The 18,037-nt window shown below is 35.7% G+C and overlaps 1 protein-coding gene across 3 annotated transcripts in view; it reads right to left on the reverse strand.

The window, feature by feature from the left end:
* The window catches only part of LOC131053472 (hydroxyacylglutathione hydrolase 2, mitochondrial), a 163,507-nt gene that overhangs the window by 67,636 nt on the left and 77,834 nt on the right, over positions 1-18,037 (reverse strand). For 2 of the 3 annotated variants that reach the window (XM_057988085.2, XM_057988086.2), the window contains exons 3-4: positions 6,020-6,223; positions 3,908-4,031 (exon numbers count right to left, since the gene is read on the reverse strand). In XM_057988085.2, coding sequence (XP_057844068.2) covers positions 3,908-4,031; positions 6,020-6,223 — 328 coding nt within the window. The remainder of the gene's footprint in view (positions 1-3,907; positions 4,032-6,019; positions 6,224-18,037) is intronic. The other variant, XM_057988087.2, reaches the window with a different exon arrangement.

Here is an 18,037-nt window from a genome sequence, read left to right on the forward strand (position 1 = left end):
CCTAGATAATGAGGATCCGTATGCAACATTGAAAAAAGACATTTCTTATTTAGCACTTCACGAGAAATAATTTTACTAGGGGACTTTAATGCAAGGACAGCCAATAATCAGTCAATTCAGTCAAGTAGAAGAGAAGAGGATGACAACAACCCTCTTTGGTTAGAGGAAAGTGAGAGTCAGCCTTTGAGAAGGACTTCTCAAGATGGAAACAGAGGTGTCTCTCATTTTGGGGTGGAGTTGTTGGGTTTATGTAGCTTATATGATATGGTAATCTGCAATGGTATGAAAAAACAGCCAAGATCCAGAGGTGTTACTTGCAACACTTACAACGGGCAAAGTGTGGTGGATTATGTGATTTGCTCTCAATGGTCTACTCCTAGGTTGATGGAGTTCACTATTGAGGACTGTCCTATTGGGATGGAATCAGATCATTTTGCCCCTCTTTGTTAAGTTCTTCATCCATACAAACAACCAGCAAACAGGGCAGACTATGCACAAGCATAAAAAAGTGCATTTGCAAGGTAAAATTCTTGTGAATCGTAAGAATGGGAGATTTTTACCGCAGCTCTTAAATAGCACCTTCAAACAGCCAAAAACAATATATGCAAGGAAAACAATGAAGGACCAAATCAGCAGCAGTATGCTGATCCCATTAATTCACAAGGCACTAAAGGGGTGCAAAAGACTCCAGCCTAAGAAGGGGGCTGTAAACTCTTTTCCAGCTAACCCTTGGTTTGACGAAGAATGCATGGCACCTAGAAGATGTTACAAAGATAATGAATCAAACAAGGAAAGCAAAATCAATGATGAGATTTTGATAAAATGGAAAAAAGAAAACTATGTGATAGCTAGAAGGAAAGAGCTAATCTCTTTGGGCAAGCACAACCCCAAAGGTTTTTGGAGGGAGGTTCAACAATAAAGAAAACAAACAGAGAACAAGATCATGGATGCACACCAGTTAGATTATGCAAAGCTCCTTTAGTAGTAAGCACATGATAAAGACAAACCTCCCACAATAAATAATTCAAAAGAGCTCCTTTTGGTTGAAGATGTCAAGCAAGGTATAAGAAACTTGGCAAGTGATAAAGCTCAGGACATTGACAGGTTGCAAGCTGAATTTTTAAAAAGGGGAATAGAGTTCCTTGCTCCTCAAATTAGGAAATTTTTTAACGAAGTTACCCAAAGAGACTTTTTGGCTGAATGGACAATAAGTGTTGTCATTCCTTTGCACAAAAGTGGAGATGTTAACAATCCTTCTAACTATCGTACTATTATGATCAACCCACTACTTGGAAAGCTTTTTGGGAGTATGATAAGAGCATAGAATCAACAGTTGGGCAGAAAGAGAAGGTAAAAGAGCGAAAGGGCAAGTAGGTTTCAGACCAAAGCACTCCACCATTGATCATTGCATCACTCTTAGACACTTTGTTGAGAAGGTATGGGACTCGCAAGAGCAAGAAGCCATTTGTTGCTTCCTTAACTTCAACCAATATACAATCAACGTGATCATCAACTAGTGAAGAATGTAAGGAGAAGATTCCAAAACACAAAGACAACTCACATGTTGGTGAATGGATGGAAAATGTTGTAGAATGGTTTCTTGCACCCACCAATGAACAAAAATAATATTATGCTGGCCAACGTGAAGAGAATGCATTGGGCCCACTAACAAACATGCTTCATATTCATTGACAAAACAATTAAATAATAAGCATAAGGAAAACAAGATATAGAATGTGTTTTTGACAATATTTGTTTTATACAATGCAATATAAAGTTGCTATAATGCAAGAGAAGAATGATAATGCAACAAAAATGGCATTCCAAAATGTTAGATGACTGTGCTTGGATATAAAGAGAAACCTGGATTCCATAATAATTGTGTGTACCCTTGTGAAAATACAAAAGAAGACATCCACAGTAGAGTTTAACAGAGCAATTCTCTATGCAACTCCAAGTAACCATCACAACTATGATATAAAGACAATGCACATAAAATTTGGCTTGGAGGAAAGGTTAAAAAAAATTACTATTGAAATTTGTTAAATAGAATTCATTTGCTCCAAGACGAATGCAATATAGAAAATTGAATAGTTTTATATCAAAAAGAAAAAATATTACAATCCTCTTTTTATTCTGGAGTAAAGCTGCTTAAAATGAAGACATTATAATATTAAAATATTTTACGATCCAGAAAACATGAGACATCTTGAGTGATCAATGAATGCAACATCTCTTCACCCATTGGAAAACCTTTCATCTTTAAATACATCAACTAATATTCCCTTATATTCTTAACCATAGTTAGAAGACTTGGCTAAGACTTGGCAAACTGATATTTTACTCGGACTTGGACTCGCTGCTCAAACTCAAGGTAATTGAAAAAACATGAATATAAATATTTTTAAGGATTTAAAGCATTTATCATGCACCTTTCAATAAATAAATTTTAAAGACACAATAAACTAATCAAATAGAAGCTACTTTGATCACATACACAAGTATAAGTTTGATTACATGACTACAAAAGTGGATTTTAGCTGAAGGAAACAACATTTTTAAATATAGAAATATTGTCTAAGTGTTTTAGGTGTACCAAAGTTGTGGATTATGACATTTATGGAATCAAAAAAAAATCACAATATGGAGTCATGAAGTATGGTAGAGAGGAGCTTGTATCGCTCAATCCAGGATTGCAAGCTCTATGTGGAGTCATGTGCTTGTTTTTCAAACAATTCTCTACATGCTACTACAACAAAAAGAGCATTACGTAGGATCAGAATTGACTCACGAAACCAAAAGTTTAAATATAGTCCAATTACTTGGGATTTAATTGGGAAAAAAATGAAAGAATGAAAAAATGTTGCTTTTCCATCCAACATGGCCCAAAATGATTTTTATTTTCTGATTTTTTGTTTTTCTTAAATTAGAGAGGGGGTCTGGAGGCAGAAGCCCCCAACAAGGTCAAAAGGCATCACCCTTCATGGGGCCCAAGGGCATTACATGTCAAGATACAGAGCGGAGTTAACAAGCAAAGGCCTTCCCATCAATTTCAAATTAAAGTCTTTAAGACCACACAGACCTTCATGATGCATGCCATTTTTCATTTTTTTATTGCTTTTAACTAACCTCCAAGAGTCCTCCAAATTCTTCAAAAAATGCTTGACTTTCACAATTTTACATTTGAATGTTTCAATTCTTCTTCTTTTTCTAATTTTCACACTTGACTTGGTCAAGTCTCAGCAACAGGACTCACCAAATACTTAAGTCCCGAGTTTCTGGACCTCAATTCATTCTACCTGTCTTGGGACTTGCAAGGTCTGGACAAGTCCTAGTGAATCTTGTAACTATAGTCTATGTTATTGAGTTTTAACCACTGCCGAATAAATAGTCTAGACTCTATATAGAATTGCTTATAAGCCTCACAATATAGTTTGGGCAGGTGTTCAAAGTCCCCTCACCAAACTCTTCCTTAGTCATGCCAGCCACTTGTAACACTTAACCGAAGATCCACAAAAGTCTTTCTTCAAAAAATAATCTGCAGCACTTTTCCAAGCAGTCTAGGCTCCAACATCCGTAATGTCATTTCATACAAACTCAAAATGATAATGAGACATTTATACTAATTTCCATAAGATATTTTTCAAACGGACCAGTAATCCAACTAAACACAATGGAAATTACAAAAGTCACTCCCATTGTCAGCAAGTGACTTTGGACCTTACTATTTAGCAAAAAGAAAAACCTCACAATATATTGTAATAAGACAAAAGCAAACAATGAATTTCACTTTTTACTGAAGAAGCTCATTGACCTAAAAAATAACATCAAACAAGAAAAGTAGCATGGAGCTAAAGTTATATGAATGCAAATAATTTCCAAAGATGGTGAAGTTATTAAACTGCACCTCTTGTATGCCCAGGAGTATCTAGCACACACATTTCCTGGCCTCCGAACATCCACTTTTCCCCATCACTTAAGGCCAAATCAATCCCAGGAATTCGATCTTTATCAGCAAAAGGCCCAATCACCTGCATATACCAGTTTGTAGGTCCATCACATTTATTAACACGTCATCACAAATTGAAATAATGCATTAAGTTAACAGCAATAATGTCATAAACTATGCTTTACACAAGTAACCATTTAAGAAAACTTATTGTACTTGTAATATCAGCTAAAGTCATAAGTGCTGTGAAAGCAGCACTTTCAAGAGGTGTAAGTAACAAGGATTGTGCTTCAGAAATGTTTTGTGCTGTACAATCCAGTTGATACTAAGTTCAGAGTGAAGCTCACAATAAATTCCTCTCCACCTATATCATCATTCATAATTTCATAATATATAAAGATGATATTATTCAAATTAAAGAAACACCATTATCAAAAGTTGAAATAATTCAGATAGCTTCCTAAAGGGATATTCATCAATACTTCAAATGTGCTGTCTAATTATTTGTTTCTTTCAAAAAAAAAAAAAACTGATCAAAAAAAGACTATCTGAATCACGTACTTTCTAGTTTCTGCAGACAAGCTGAGTGTGACTACAAAAATCCAAAAAATACGAAACTAAAATGTCCTTCAGAAACAGAAATAAATATTTCAAACGGGTGCAGATGTTGAAAGCCACCTTGACATCAGCAAGAATAAAGAATGTAGCTCCATGAAAAATAATCCACCCATTCTGAAGAAGATGCTCTGCTAGAACTACCTTAAATGCATTCAAAGTCACAACCATGCTTAACATAGTAAATTCTTCATGTATGTCAAACGCAAAACCGCTTGCTAAAGTTAAACATATCTATGGTCCAAAGTGTAGATGCCTGTAGGTCAATGTCAGAATCGAACTATGTTAGCATCCATGAGAAAGTGTAAAGCAAAGACACTAGACAATTTTTGGGGGGAAGAAATACTTCTTATGGTATGTCATAGAATGTTAGAATAATGGCAAAGTCACTAGAAAAATAGAAATTGTAAAAAGTGAATGCACTATTACATTACTAATTGCTACATTCAAAAACAAGATAAGATATAAAACAGTCTCTGAAACAGCCTAACTTGAAATTCTTTAATATTATGGAAGTTATAAAACTTCTCTATTATTCTAATAAAATAAATTTATAAGGAAAAGAGAATTTACATTACTCACAACAGGATTCAAGGAAATTTTCTCCCTAAATAGACCTAAAAGCTTGTAACCATGTTGGAAAGGCAATCCACACTCCAAGAAATATAGAACTTCTGGTGAGTTAGTTCATTGGCAAAGCACTCCAACATGCCAATGGGAGATTTTAGGTTCAAGTCCTAGCTATTCCTGCCATTCAACACAGTATTAGAGACAGGCTAGGTGAGCTTGATGGGGAGAAGGGAGGTGATGAACATGTATTGGAATGTCAATCTACATTCCAGGAAAAATACAACCTGTGAGGGGCTAGTTGGTAGCTCAGTGTAAGAGAATCGCAGTATGCTCAAGGGAGATCCTAGATTTGAGTGTTTTACTGTTTCATGTGAAAATTCTGGGTTCAAATCATAATTGTTCCATGCTTTACAACAACCCAAACAGAAAATGACTTGACATCTTTGTAATAAAAATTTGCTTCTAACTGTAACAAGAACATCCAATTCTTGCTTGAAAATTCTAAACTTCCCTAAACTTTTTTGTGCAAGTAGCCTTGCATCTTGTCTTACACGAGAATCCAATAGCAGTCAACTAAATTCTGTGGCGCAAAAAATAATTCGCATTTTCCTAATCATCCATGTGCCTTAGACTAAAGATCCTCACCCAAAGAGGGAAGCATTAAGATTTTGGCAGGACACATGGTTCTGAGTTATATAACGCATCAGTCATTGCATCCACATTACTTTCTCAGCTGGATTCAAGAAGAAATAACAGGACAAAACTGATGCAGAACTACTTAAATGAAGATCAAACTATGCAATAAATTCTTTATCCAAATTATGATGATTTGCAGTGCATAGTTATCGTTATCCTGATTGCATATGTTAGCCAAGTATAAGGTACCTTGGCACCATATCTCGCCTTTAGCTCCATGTTCCCTCCAGTATGATCATAATGATGATGGGTATTCAGAATATACATGAGATTGTACTTTCTTTGACTTAAGGCATCTATTACAGGTCCAGACTCAGAAGGATCCACTATCCCTGTAGTGCCTGAGCTTGAATCGTGCAATAAATAAGCATAATTGTCTTTTAGACATGGAACCTACATCCAATAAATTATTGATTATTGTATAGCCAATGAAAAGGTAATTTCCTTGCAAAATAGAGGAAAAACTAAAGCATTTACATAGTTTTCATGAAAGGGGCAAAAATAAAGAGAACTCTAAACTTCTGAAGAGAAATGAAACAAAATAAAGAGAAAATTGATTTATTTCAGTAAGTTAGAGAAAAAATAAAGAAAAGTTTGTAATTCAACAAAACAATAATAAATGCAATATTATCTCCTTTTTTAAAGTTTGTATTACTTAATCTTATTTCTTTATTTCGTTATGCACAATGGGTTTCTATTTTATACACCTTGGGCTATTGTTCCATGCATAGTATTAGTGTTTTAATTCACACCTTTCAATGTGACACAAAACAGAATAGAATGTACTGCACTATGTTCTCCAAATTAGTAGGGGAAGGTATCTTTGACTTGGAATTTAAAAGACTTTTCAATATTGCAACACAAACAGAATTTAAGACCTATCTTTTATTTCTCAGTCTAGCTCATGAAGCATTTTCAGCATATCTCACTAAATAATAAGTTTTTCTAGAAATTTATCTACTCCAGAAAGTAAACTAAAAAGACTTAAGGATGTTTATGGTTTTCAATAAAAAGCAAAGATTTAAAACCATAAATTGAACAAACTAAGATTTGATAAACAAACACAAATTATGAATTAAGTGTGAAGGACTGCGTACAAAGCCACAAATACTTCTTCCAATAATTTTAACAATACAAAGTTTTTAAAAGTTATTTAACACACAACTCACAATACGAACAAATATTTTAACAATGCGACATATCAGCTAAACTGATCGCTTAGATTATTATATAACTAATAAAATATAAGCCAAAGTTGATAATATTTGCATGAGAAAAAAATTAAGAATAGATTTGCCTAAAAATAGGAATCTTTCTTGAAACAGCCAGCCAGGCTAAAAATAAGGATAGCTACAAATAGCTACCCAGCATCTCCACTAGAATTCCTTGGTAATGCAATCTCCTGCAAACTTTGAAGGAACTGATCCACCTTGACTTACCCTAGTACCAATACAGAATCTAGATGCACAATCTAAGTTTGATGAATAAACTCAGCTTCAAAAATCAATTTCAAAGTCTTTTAATTCTTTTTATGCCTTCTAGAAGTAATCTACAATTGTTACCAAAATATAATTTTTGTCTACTTGCCAGTCCTTGCCAAATTTTCCAATTATTAATTACTGGAATTCTCCTTGAACCTAATCTAAGTCGTGGATGGCTCCTTTATCACCAATATATTTACATGAAATTTATGTCACAAAACCAAAATCAATTTTTCCCACCTAAAATAATTTGGTTTTTTGCTCAAAAAAAATAGACAAAGCCTAATCTAAAATGATTAATGAGTAACATCATGTCTTTTTAATCCTTATTCAATTTTGATGCCTCCGCCTGGTTAAGTTTTTTAATAGTCTTCCCATAGGACAAAAATTTCTCAATCATGCATTTTCCTGTATCGCCAATCCCCTAAATAAACTTTTTCATATTCGCTATCAAGTACAATTTCTCCAGCACTTTAGTACCTTGATAATAAATGTCTTCAAGCCACTTTTCCAGATTCTTCTCATACACGACTAGCTGATCTAGCCACTTTTGTTCATTGGTAGAGTCCAGAACCATGGGCATAAACATCATGGGCTCCAAAGTGGATTGTAGAAGATGAGAAATGTACTGTGTGTTGCTTAACCTCAACTTTCAAGGCTACCTTATCTTCTCCATCTTTGATAGCCTTCTCCTTAAAGTTACTTATGACCACTTCCAACATGTTCACATCCCCATGACAAGTACTTGGCCCCAAATCTGTCCCAACAATTTGAAAATCAGGGGGTTTTAAAACTTGAATGGATTTATCTTCAAGTGAATGATTGTTTCATTAATTAAACTTTCCTTTGCAATCTTGGTCATCCTGGATTGGTGCTTGGATTTCTTTACAACTAAGTCTCCCACCACTTTATCAAGTATGTAAAAGTTGATTTGATATGAAGACACTTTTCTTTTCCTCACAACCTCTTTTAACCATGTAGGAACTTCCAACTTTCTTCTACACTACCAACTTCATGAGGTCCTTGAGGAGGAAGAATATATTGCACTATAGATAGTTTCCAAGGTTCTGATTGAAAATGTGAGAAGACAACCTCCTTTAAGAAAGGTTCCGTAACCAGAGATGGAGGAGTAGAAGTCAAATAGACTGCTCAAGTTGAATCAATGGGGTCATACCAATCCTTTTCTTTTGGATCTCCCTCAGAATCCCTTCTTTGAGATTACTTTCTCTTTTTTCCTTCGCCTTTTCCTTTGTATCCTCATTATTCATTTTTATTTTTAATATTTATCATTAGCTATGAAGGAGGAAGTGCTTTTCCTGGTGGCATCCTTACAAATGGGGTTTTCTCCTTCCAACTATTGATTTTCTTGTTATTTTTTAACTCAAAAGGAACCTACCATGCTTCAGAACAAAATTAGCCCTTTCTTGATTTAAAGAAATTTCTTTGTTAGACCAATTAATGTAATGTCCCGTTTTTTAGAAGATTGGATAATAAAATATAATTTAATTCTAAGGTTAAATATTTCCAAACAGAGGAATTAAATAATGATTAATTATTATTATTACCTCAAAGTTAAATTAAAGGTAATATAAATAATTAATAAAGTGACTTTAGGGGAGATTAATTTAAAAGTAACTGTGTGGGAACTGCCGAGTAATATTATTTAAGGAGACTTTGGGTTTGATGTTTGGCATGGAATGATTTTATATGGTCTTGCATTATTTTCTGAGGAGTCATTCAGACTAACAGGCTCAGAATGGAAACCTTGGAACGTCATTTTCAGCAATGAAACTATCTGCCCTAGATGATTCTGGGAGATATCATTACAGATTTCTCAGTGGGGCCTATAATGGAGGATTTTTACAGAATTTCTGATGTCTTTGGTGAAGACACATTTTGTTTAATGGAATATTTGCAGAGTTTCAATATTCAGGAATAAGAGATATTTATTTTATTTTCAGGAACAAATGATATTATACCTGGAAGAGTTAAGGCTTTTATATGGTTGGCAAATATTTCTAAGGTTTAAGAAAATGTGTAGCTTGTTATTGAACGCAGTTCGATTATTTTAATATTTAATGATTGCCAAAGGTATCTTGGTTTTAATTAAATCATTGAGATGTATTTCCGGCATCTATAGTTGTGGTGATCAAATATTTATAAAGTTAATATTTTTGGGTGCCAATATTCATTTAAAATATTTTACACAGGAGTATTTTGGCACAGTGAAATATTGTGGAGAAACTTTGTTATTGTATTCTCATCGGCAAATCGTTCGATACTATTGAAGTTTTAATTCTAAGCTGGGCATAATAATAATTTGGCAAATTCGTGAACTTTGGGCGATTATTCCTCTTTCCGTTTCATGAGAGGATATTTTTGCTATTATTCCTAATATTTGGCATATAACATTAAGGTTCTTGTATTTCAATTGTAGCTGTGAATATTTGTGAAGTTTGGCTTTGCTGTATGGCTCGCATAAAAGTCCATCAAAAAATGTATTAATTCTGAATATCTTGTGTGGAAATAAATGACAGAAGAGCTTCAGGCAGGCCATTCAGATACAGAAGTAGTTCATCAATAATTATGCTTCAAATTTTATGAGAATGATACCTTGGATGGCGTATGCGTGAGAAGGTGCAACTAGAAAGTGTATTGGCGGTGCAATCTTCTCCAGTGTTTGGTATTCAATGCAAGGGTGGTTATCGGGCAAGTAGTTTATTTTCAAGGAGCATTATCATCTAAACATATATTCACTTGGAAGAAACGGGTATTCACACCGTCAGAAGATTATGACTGTTGGTAGTCAGTCAACAATGAATGTGTAAGTCTATTGTGAATAAATGCAATTTGCAAAGTGAGAGAGAAGCTGTGATATTCTTCCTTGCTGCAGACTGTGGTGACCAGCAAAGCTGAAGTCTAATTTATTCCTGTTCTGGTGAATAGATGATTATAAGCATTGAGTACCAGAGTACAGTAACATCAAAAGGTCAGAATTCATATTCTCTATATGTTATTGCAATCTTTCTGCCTTCTGGTAAATTGAAGTTATGATTATAGCTGTGTAAAACTATGTGAGTGGACTTCATATGTGCATTGAAGGACAGAATTCATATACCCTGTTCTTTCTAGTAATCTCTTTTAATAAGATACACTCTGTTCAGTCAATTCCATAACTCGATTTGGCTATGTACTTGACTGTCCATACATGTTGACTTCATACATTATCATGGTTGAATATTGTCAATGGCAAATAAATGTTTTCAAAAGCATAGTCAAAACATAACCAACAACAAACACAACTTTGTCTGCCCACAAACTGTTTGATGGAATGTCTGAATGTCAGATCAGTGAGTAGGAAGAGAAAGTGCAAGATTTTGGGGAACAAAATAGCGTGGGTTATTACAATTAACCAAGGTAAAAGGTTGTTGATCTATCTTATTCTTTACAAACTATGGAGATACGATATTGGCCTCATCATCTAAAATTCCCTCCATATCCTCCAATAGAAAATTAACAAACAAACTGACCATTGAGTGGCTAATATCTCTTCTTCGCACCTCAAACGGAGCATATATTTGGTCCCCAACCTTGATTGCACAACGCCTTTCATGTCGTAAGTGCATTTTTCATAGAGGAACTTGAAGTTGAACCTAGCCATTTCCTTTTTAATGAAATTGGAATCCATTGTAGCTTTGCACTTGTATATTCCCAATTGAATTTGGAAATCAACTCCTGCTCTATGCCTTCCTCTCAAGATAAAGTGTATCTCAAAAATTTGACAAAGATACTCATTGAAAACTACTTCATCACTTGCTATTTGTTAGGAAGTTAAGTAGCGGAACAACTTCCTACACTAACCTTGAGAGGAGAGTAATGCAAAACAATTTACAGATCCTTAGAACAGTTACAAAAACTTAACAAAAATAAACATAAATAGCATGCATACCACAACACAATGATTTATGTGGGGAAAACCCTTTTGGGAGAAAAGCCCCACACTCGAAAAGTCGCCCAATATATTATTCAGAAATCAATAACAAATAAAAATATACTTGTAGAGCAAGCTTTTCACATGAGTATCACCAACCAGAGATCTAGAGGTAATTCAATAGCTATAAGACTCTAACACACAAAGGAGATACAATACATGAAACCGTCAAACGGCAAAACCATGGGCTAAAACCACCCAATAAAGTGACACACATCTTATCTCCAAATCCTTGATGCTCTATGATGTGTCAAAACACACATCAACACGTGTACCTCCCTTTTACAGCTCGTTTATGTCTAACGCATTTTAATATTTCCTATTTCAAGAGACCGAACATCCGGAAGCCATAACTTTTGAACCGAGGTCTGATTGACGAACCATTTGAAGCATCGGAAAACTCACGAGATACTCTTTCAAGCTAACACCAACTACACTAGTTATGGACACTTTCAGACCATTTTGGATCCTCTAAAGCCCTCAAAATTGACTCCAAAATTTTTGTTCGCAACTTTCGAAAAAGAAAACTTTAACCTAGACATCATCTTCCAACAAAAATTTACCGGCATGCTTATCTAGCCAATTTGAAGCAAAGGGGAAATTTCGAACCAATTCGTGCTCTAATGAAAACTTACTAAAAATAGTAACCTTATGTATATGCAAGGTAGAGACACCATTCTTCTAACATTCTCCCACTTGTCGAACACCTTGTAAGAGCAAAAAGAATATCTATCCAATAATTTAGTTGCCATAGACTCCGAACACCATCTGAACTTATTTGTGTTCACAGCCTTAGTTAAAGAATCTGCAACATTCATCAAAGTCTCTACCTTAACTAGGTGCACCCTACCATCCTCGACCATATCTTTGACAAAATGATATTGAACATCAATGCGTTTGGTTTGGACATGAAATGTCAGGTTCTTAGCTAGGTAGATCGCACTCTGTCTATCACAATAAATTGTCACTACACCTTGTTTTATTCCAATATCTAAACACACTCTCTTAAGCCAAATGGCTTCTTTACAAGCATGAGTGGCTGCGACATGCTCTACTTCAGTAGTTGACAAAGCAACTACAACCTATCACTTACTCATCCAACAAATTGCACCACCAAATAAAGTAAACACATAAGCACTGGTGGATCTTCTGCTACCAACATCACTTGCCCAGTTTGAATTCACATAACCATGTATATCAAGAGAAATCTCGTTTCCTATCAAATTACCATATTAACAGAATATTCGGAGGTACCCTTCAAATATTTGAAGACCCTTTTAACTGCATCCCAATGAATTTTACCAAGATTAGACATATATCTAGAAAGAACTCCCACTGCTTGGGCAATCTCTGGTCTAGTGCAGACCATAGCATACATCAAACTTTCAACTACACTATGGTAGGCACTCTTCTCATGTCTTCCATCTCTGATAGGGATGAAGGACAATCTAAAACAAATAATTTTGTTCCAACTATAAAAGGAACACATAATGGTCTACAATCCTGCATTTTGAACCTCTGTATAACTGAATTCACATACTTACTTTGACCTAGCCATAGCTTTATGTTCACCTTGTCTCTTCTAAATTCCATCCCAAGAATGTGTTTCGCTACACCAAGATCTTTCATTTCAAATTTAGCAGCAAGCTAGGACTTTAGTTCTAATCATACCTTTCCCTTTACCAATGAATAACATATTAAACATATAATGCAATGTACATGAAAGAATACCATCAAATTTATAATAAACACAATGATCTGATTTAGAACGCTCAAATCACAAAATCAACACATGCATCAAATTTCTAGTACTACATCCTAGGACTCTACTTGAGGCCATACAAAGATTTCTTCAATTTACAAACCAATTTATTTTTACCTTTTACCACATAGTGCTTTGGTTGTTATTGTCACAAAAGTTTGCACCCTTGCTGAGCTATCAACTCAGTAACCTTGTGAAACATGGAAACAACCTCAAAGTGTAGGACCTTGCACGATGGGGTTGAATCTCCGGAGAAAGTCGGCTTCCTTCTCAATCCAAGTGCAGGTGTTGAACCAACTCAACACTACAAATTCTACTTCTAAACCTGTCCTAACATCTTGCAGAGAAAAAGGGAAGAAAGAAATCCTAAAATGAAAGGAGGTGATGCACCAAGATAAGATATGTTTCTCTCCCCACCCAAATTTGACACAAAGAACCAATTGAAATACCAAGGAGATGCAAAAAACTTCAATAGCATGAATGACCCCAAATGCATGTATGGAGGTTAGAATTTACTAAATGTCGAAAGGGGAGAAAGTTTCCCACAAGTCGCACCCAGAAACAAGTTAACACAGCATATACGTGAAAAAAAGATACAAAACATACAGTTACAATGAAGGTAAGAAAACATCCATAACATGCATAAGTTGAAGGAAGGCAAGAATGATTATTTCAATTCATTCTTAGGCCAATGGCCAAACTTACAGTTGCAGAAATGCAAGAAAACATACAAATCTTCAAGAGAAGTGAAAGAGGAAAGAGTAGCTCAAGCCAATAAGGAGAGAACCCTTTATAATGAGGCTTAACAGCCTACATATAGCAAACCGGTCACAAAGAAGAGACCAATGGTCACGGAGGGGAAACCTTGACCCTGGCGTGCACAGAGGAATGTCAATCAAGGAAGGCAGGGAGGTGCACAGACCTGACATGGTGTGTATGCAAGCAAACTGGCCATACCCTCACAAGGAAATCTCAAGAAAAAAAAAACCTCTAAAAGGTGGATTGTCTGACACTCCAAAGTCAAATCATGAAAACCTGACATGAAGGCCATCAAGTAACCATAAATAAGAATGGCCCTGGACTCCACTGTTGGGATCCAAGAACACTGAGAGGGGGGCTGAATCAGTGTTCTACCGGTAAGATAAAATTTTATGCTTTTATAACATACGCATATAAACCGGTAAATGAAGAAAAATAGAAGCAAATAAACCATCCACATAAATGAACACCATAACACACAGAATTTATACATGGAAAACCTCAAGAGGAAAAACCACGGTGGGATTTGTGACCCACAATATCAGTTCACTGGCCATATGAAAGATATTACATAAAATGGGGGCCTGCACATGTAGGAAGGCACACTGCCTAGAGCACACTGCTCATCACTAAAGAGTCTCACTGACTACAAGCTTCTGCTGAAGTAAAACAGTAATAATGAACTCACAAAATGCATCTGCTATGCCAAAAAGAGTTCCGGTTATAGCTCTGCTCTGTACCGGTTCATAAACCCTAAACACTTCTACCAGTATCTCCTCTCCTCCAAGAATGCTTCACAAACCATCTGCAGATCATTGCATGATATAACATTCGCATACAAAATGATCTACATACATATCCTTCGCATTACACAGTCTCCTATATCCTTATTACAATCTATCATATCTTACATCACATAATGACCTTAACAAACTAACCTATATACCCTTACAAACAATATGCCTTATGTCGGCTTACAATACATTACAAAAGATATACAATGTCGGCCTTATACAATAATTACAAAATGATTTTGCAAATAAAACTTCCTTCGGTTCCAAAACCGATGTCGGCTTCACTGAAGTGCTGGATGTCGGTGTCGGTGTCGGTGCCGGTGCCGGTGCCGGTGTAACCCTGGATACTCCAATGTTGGTGTCTACCGGTGAATGCCTTCTAATGCCGGTATATGACTCCCTTCTAATCTTGTTGCCATCAATGACAACAAAATGAATCCGATGAGTGTCAATTGCTAGCAATCTCCCCCTTTGGCATTGATGACAACACTCATGTGAAAAATGGATTCCCTGCCGGCCCAACAAAAAAAATGACTTATGCTCCCCCTGAGCAATACATTCCCTCTGATATCCTTCCCATATTTTTTTGTCAGATATTTTCTAATATTTTTCACATATATACACTCCCCCTTTGGCATCAATGCCAAAGACCGATGAAAGAATTGAAAGAATTTGGTTCAGAACAAAAGAATGAATAGATACTGATAACTCTACTGGAGTTTGACTAATTTCAAAATTTCCGGGTAAGCCTTGTCGAGCAACTATAAGTATGTATCCCAGCAAGTTTTGAAAGTTTCAGATATGGATACAAGTCCACTCAGTAAGTGTGCAAGTGTTTCCTTCTCTTTGACTTCTGTCGGTGTGGGCTTAGCAATTATATCCATACATTCCCTCTTATATACACCCAATGAATCCAATCTTGGACTCACCAATCCTCTAAGACTCCTTGCTCTCCAAATGATCTTGCCTCTTTACTTTTCAAAAGCAAAAATTTGGTTCTCCAAGGACAAAATTTGTCCATCAACAGATGTTTTTAGTGAGGTCAATCCATCAAAAGAATTAGCAATGTTAGCTACCTTATCATGTAATTCCTTTAATCTGCTATCTACATTTGTTGTAAGAATTTCTATGTTACAACAGACCCTGTAGATATTTGTACATTGTTTCAAACAATTCTCAATAAGAATGAGTTTATCTTCAATTCTCTTCTTCTCTGTTTCAATGATTTGGTCAAAAGCGGCTCTTTTAGCCACAGTAAATCTCTCAAGTGTTGATAATATATATAGCATCGGTGGTAATCCTAAAGGCTGACTAACTGAGACCAAATATGTGAATGGCCTATCGGCCTTACATATTTGGTAAACCGATTATTTACTGTCACCATGCTTTATACACTATCGGTTAATTCTTATATGCATGATTAATAAGCAAACTAATATTATTTAAATCGGTATGTGTATAACCGATTTGGCCTTGATTAAATATTTGTTAAGTTTTGAAAGGGTCGACTTATGAAGAGACATAATGTTTAAAGGCCGACTCTTGATGAAAGGGTGCCACGCATATATATTTGAGAAGAACGATCTTATTGAGGAGGAGGATTATCGAATAAAAAAAGGTCAGATCGATATTATAAGATCAGATCGACTTGATAATAATTATAAAGGCAGAACGTTGTGTACAACAGATTGAACATACTGAAGGCAGTTTGAATTATACAAGACATACAAGCAGATCGATTAGAAGAGCAATCAGATCCGCCTTTACCTTCAGTCTGTGCATTATCATCTACAAATCGTGTTTGGTCTACTACTGATCGTATTACATAGCAGATTGACTTCATTCTTCAGCCACAGCGAATACATTAGAAGAGAAAACTTATTACGTACAGATCATATTTTTTGTATGGCAAATTAACTTGTTCATATAGCTTCAAGAAGTGAAGCAATACTATAAAGTCATATCCAGATTTGATATATATATATCAGAGATATAATTTCCGTGCTCGGGGGGAGACGATAACAGTATATCGTTTATGGTTGGGAGGGCAACAATGATGAGAATCATTGCCCGTGGTTAATCGAGCACACCCTATGATCACTGTGCATGGTCATCTTCTTGTGATCCTAGTATTGTAACAAATTTAACATGGTATCAGAGCAGGTTCTTGAAGAGCCATTGCCACAGTTAGTGCATCCCCTCTGTCTTGAGGAGGAGCTTGAGCTTAAGAGTAGAAAGATATGACAGGAGATAGAGATCATCTTTAGTTTGAGTAGAGAGAGATTCTTGAATCAGGTTATAATTGAGGACGATGCCAAGAATAATGAGAAGGAAGTTGGGGCCGCTTCTTTCTAGCTAGACTTTGACGATTCTCTTCATAGAAGTGACATTTCTATCTTCAGCCTTGGAAGCTTTGCATTTGTCAATGGCAACTAAAAAACAAGATCAGGACCTTCATTGGATGATAGGACCAAACTGATTAGATAAGTCTTCTCCCTACTACAACATTTATTTGATAGTAAATGGTGCATTGGTTATGCTCATGTTATTTGTCTATTGTGTGTATTGGACTAATGGTTGCCTTCCTGTTCATGAGACTAGAACTGCCCATGTGTAAGGTTGAGTTTTGTAGCCCTTAGCTATGATTACATACAATTTAAGACATCTAATTTATCATTATCAATTTTTGAGCTATGTTTAACAGTAGATTATTACAAGTGTATGTGCAAGTGCATGTGTGATTGCAGGGGACACTTGAAGACCTTAGTAGTTAAGGCTTGATTGCTGTTATACTACTTGCAAGGGTTGCAAGTTTATCCAAAGCCAGATGGAGCTTGGATAATGAGATAAGTATTTTTTCTTGGTTATTATCTCTTGAGTATTACTTTTATTTGCTTGTCGTAGCTAGCCTCTTATCAGTATTCCTATATGTACTATAAAAGTTGCTCTTGTTCTTTTCTTTGGCCCTCAGGGATGGGTTTTGCAGAAAAAGAACGACACATTAGGAATGTTGCTGAGGCATTTGTACAAGTAATGGCAACATTAAGGATTACAGAGAAAAGTTGAGACAAGAGGGTTCTCCTAGTAAGAGGGAGCGGACTTCTAAGTGTATGCTTCTGTGATAGAGGGAGCAGCCAGAGGTTCTGCTTCAATTGACTTTCGAGGATCTTGGTCATATTTGTTCAGAGGGAGTGAACCATGTCGAGATGGTTTCTCTAGTGATCAGTAGTCGGAGGACTCTATGATTCGTGGATGGAATCCCATGTGTGTAGGCTGGAAGGTTTTATGTTGTCACCTAGGTCGTGATATTCCTGTATAGATGGATACTTGGTGAACTTGGGATTCACCAAGAGTGATGCAAACTCCAACCTTTACATAAAGGTTGTTGATGGTGAGGCATTGATTTTGGTCCTTTATGTT

This window comes from Cryptomeria japonica, chromosome 4, assembly GCF_030272615.1.
Source record: "Cryptomeria japonica chromosome 4, Sugi_1.0, whole genome shotgun sequence".
Taxonomy (NCBI): Eukaryota; Viridiplantae; Streptophyta; class Pinopsida; order Cupressales; family Cupressaceae; genus Cryptomeria; species Cryptomeria japonica.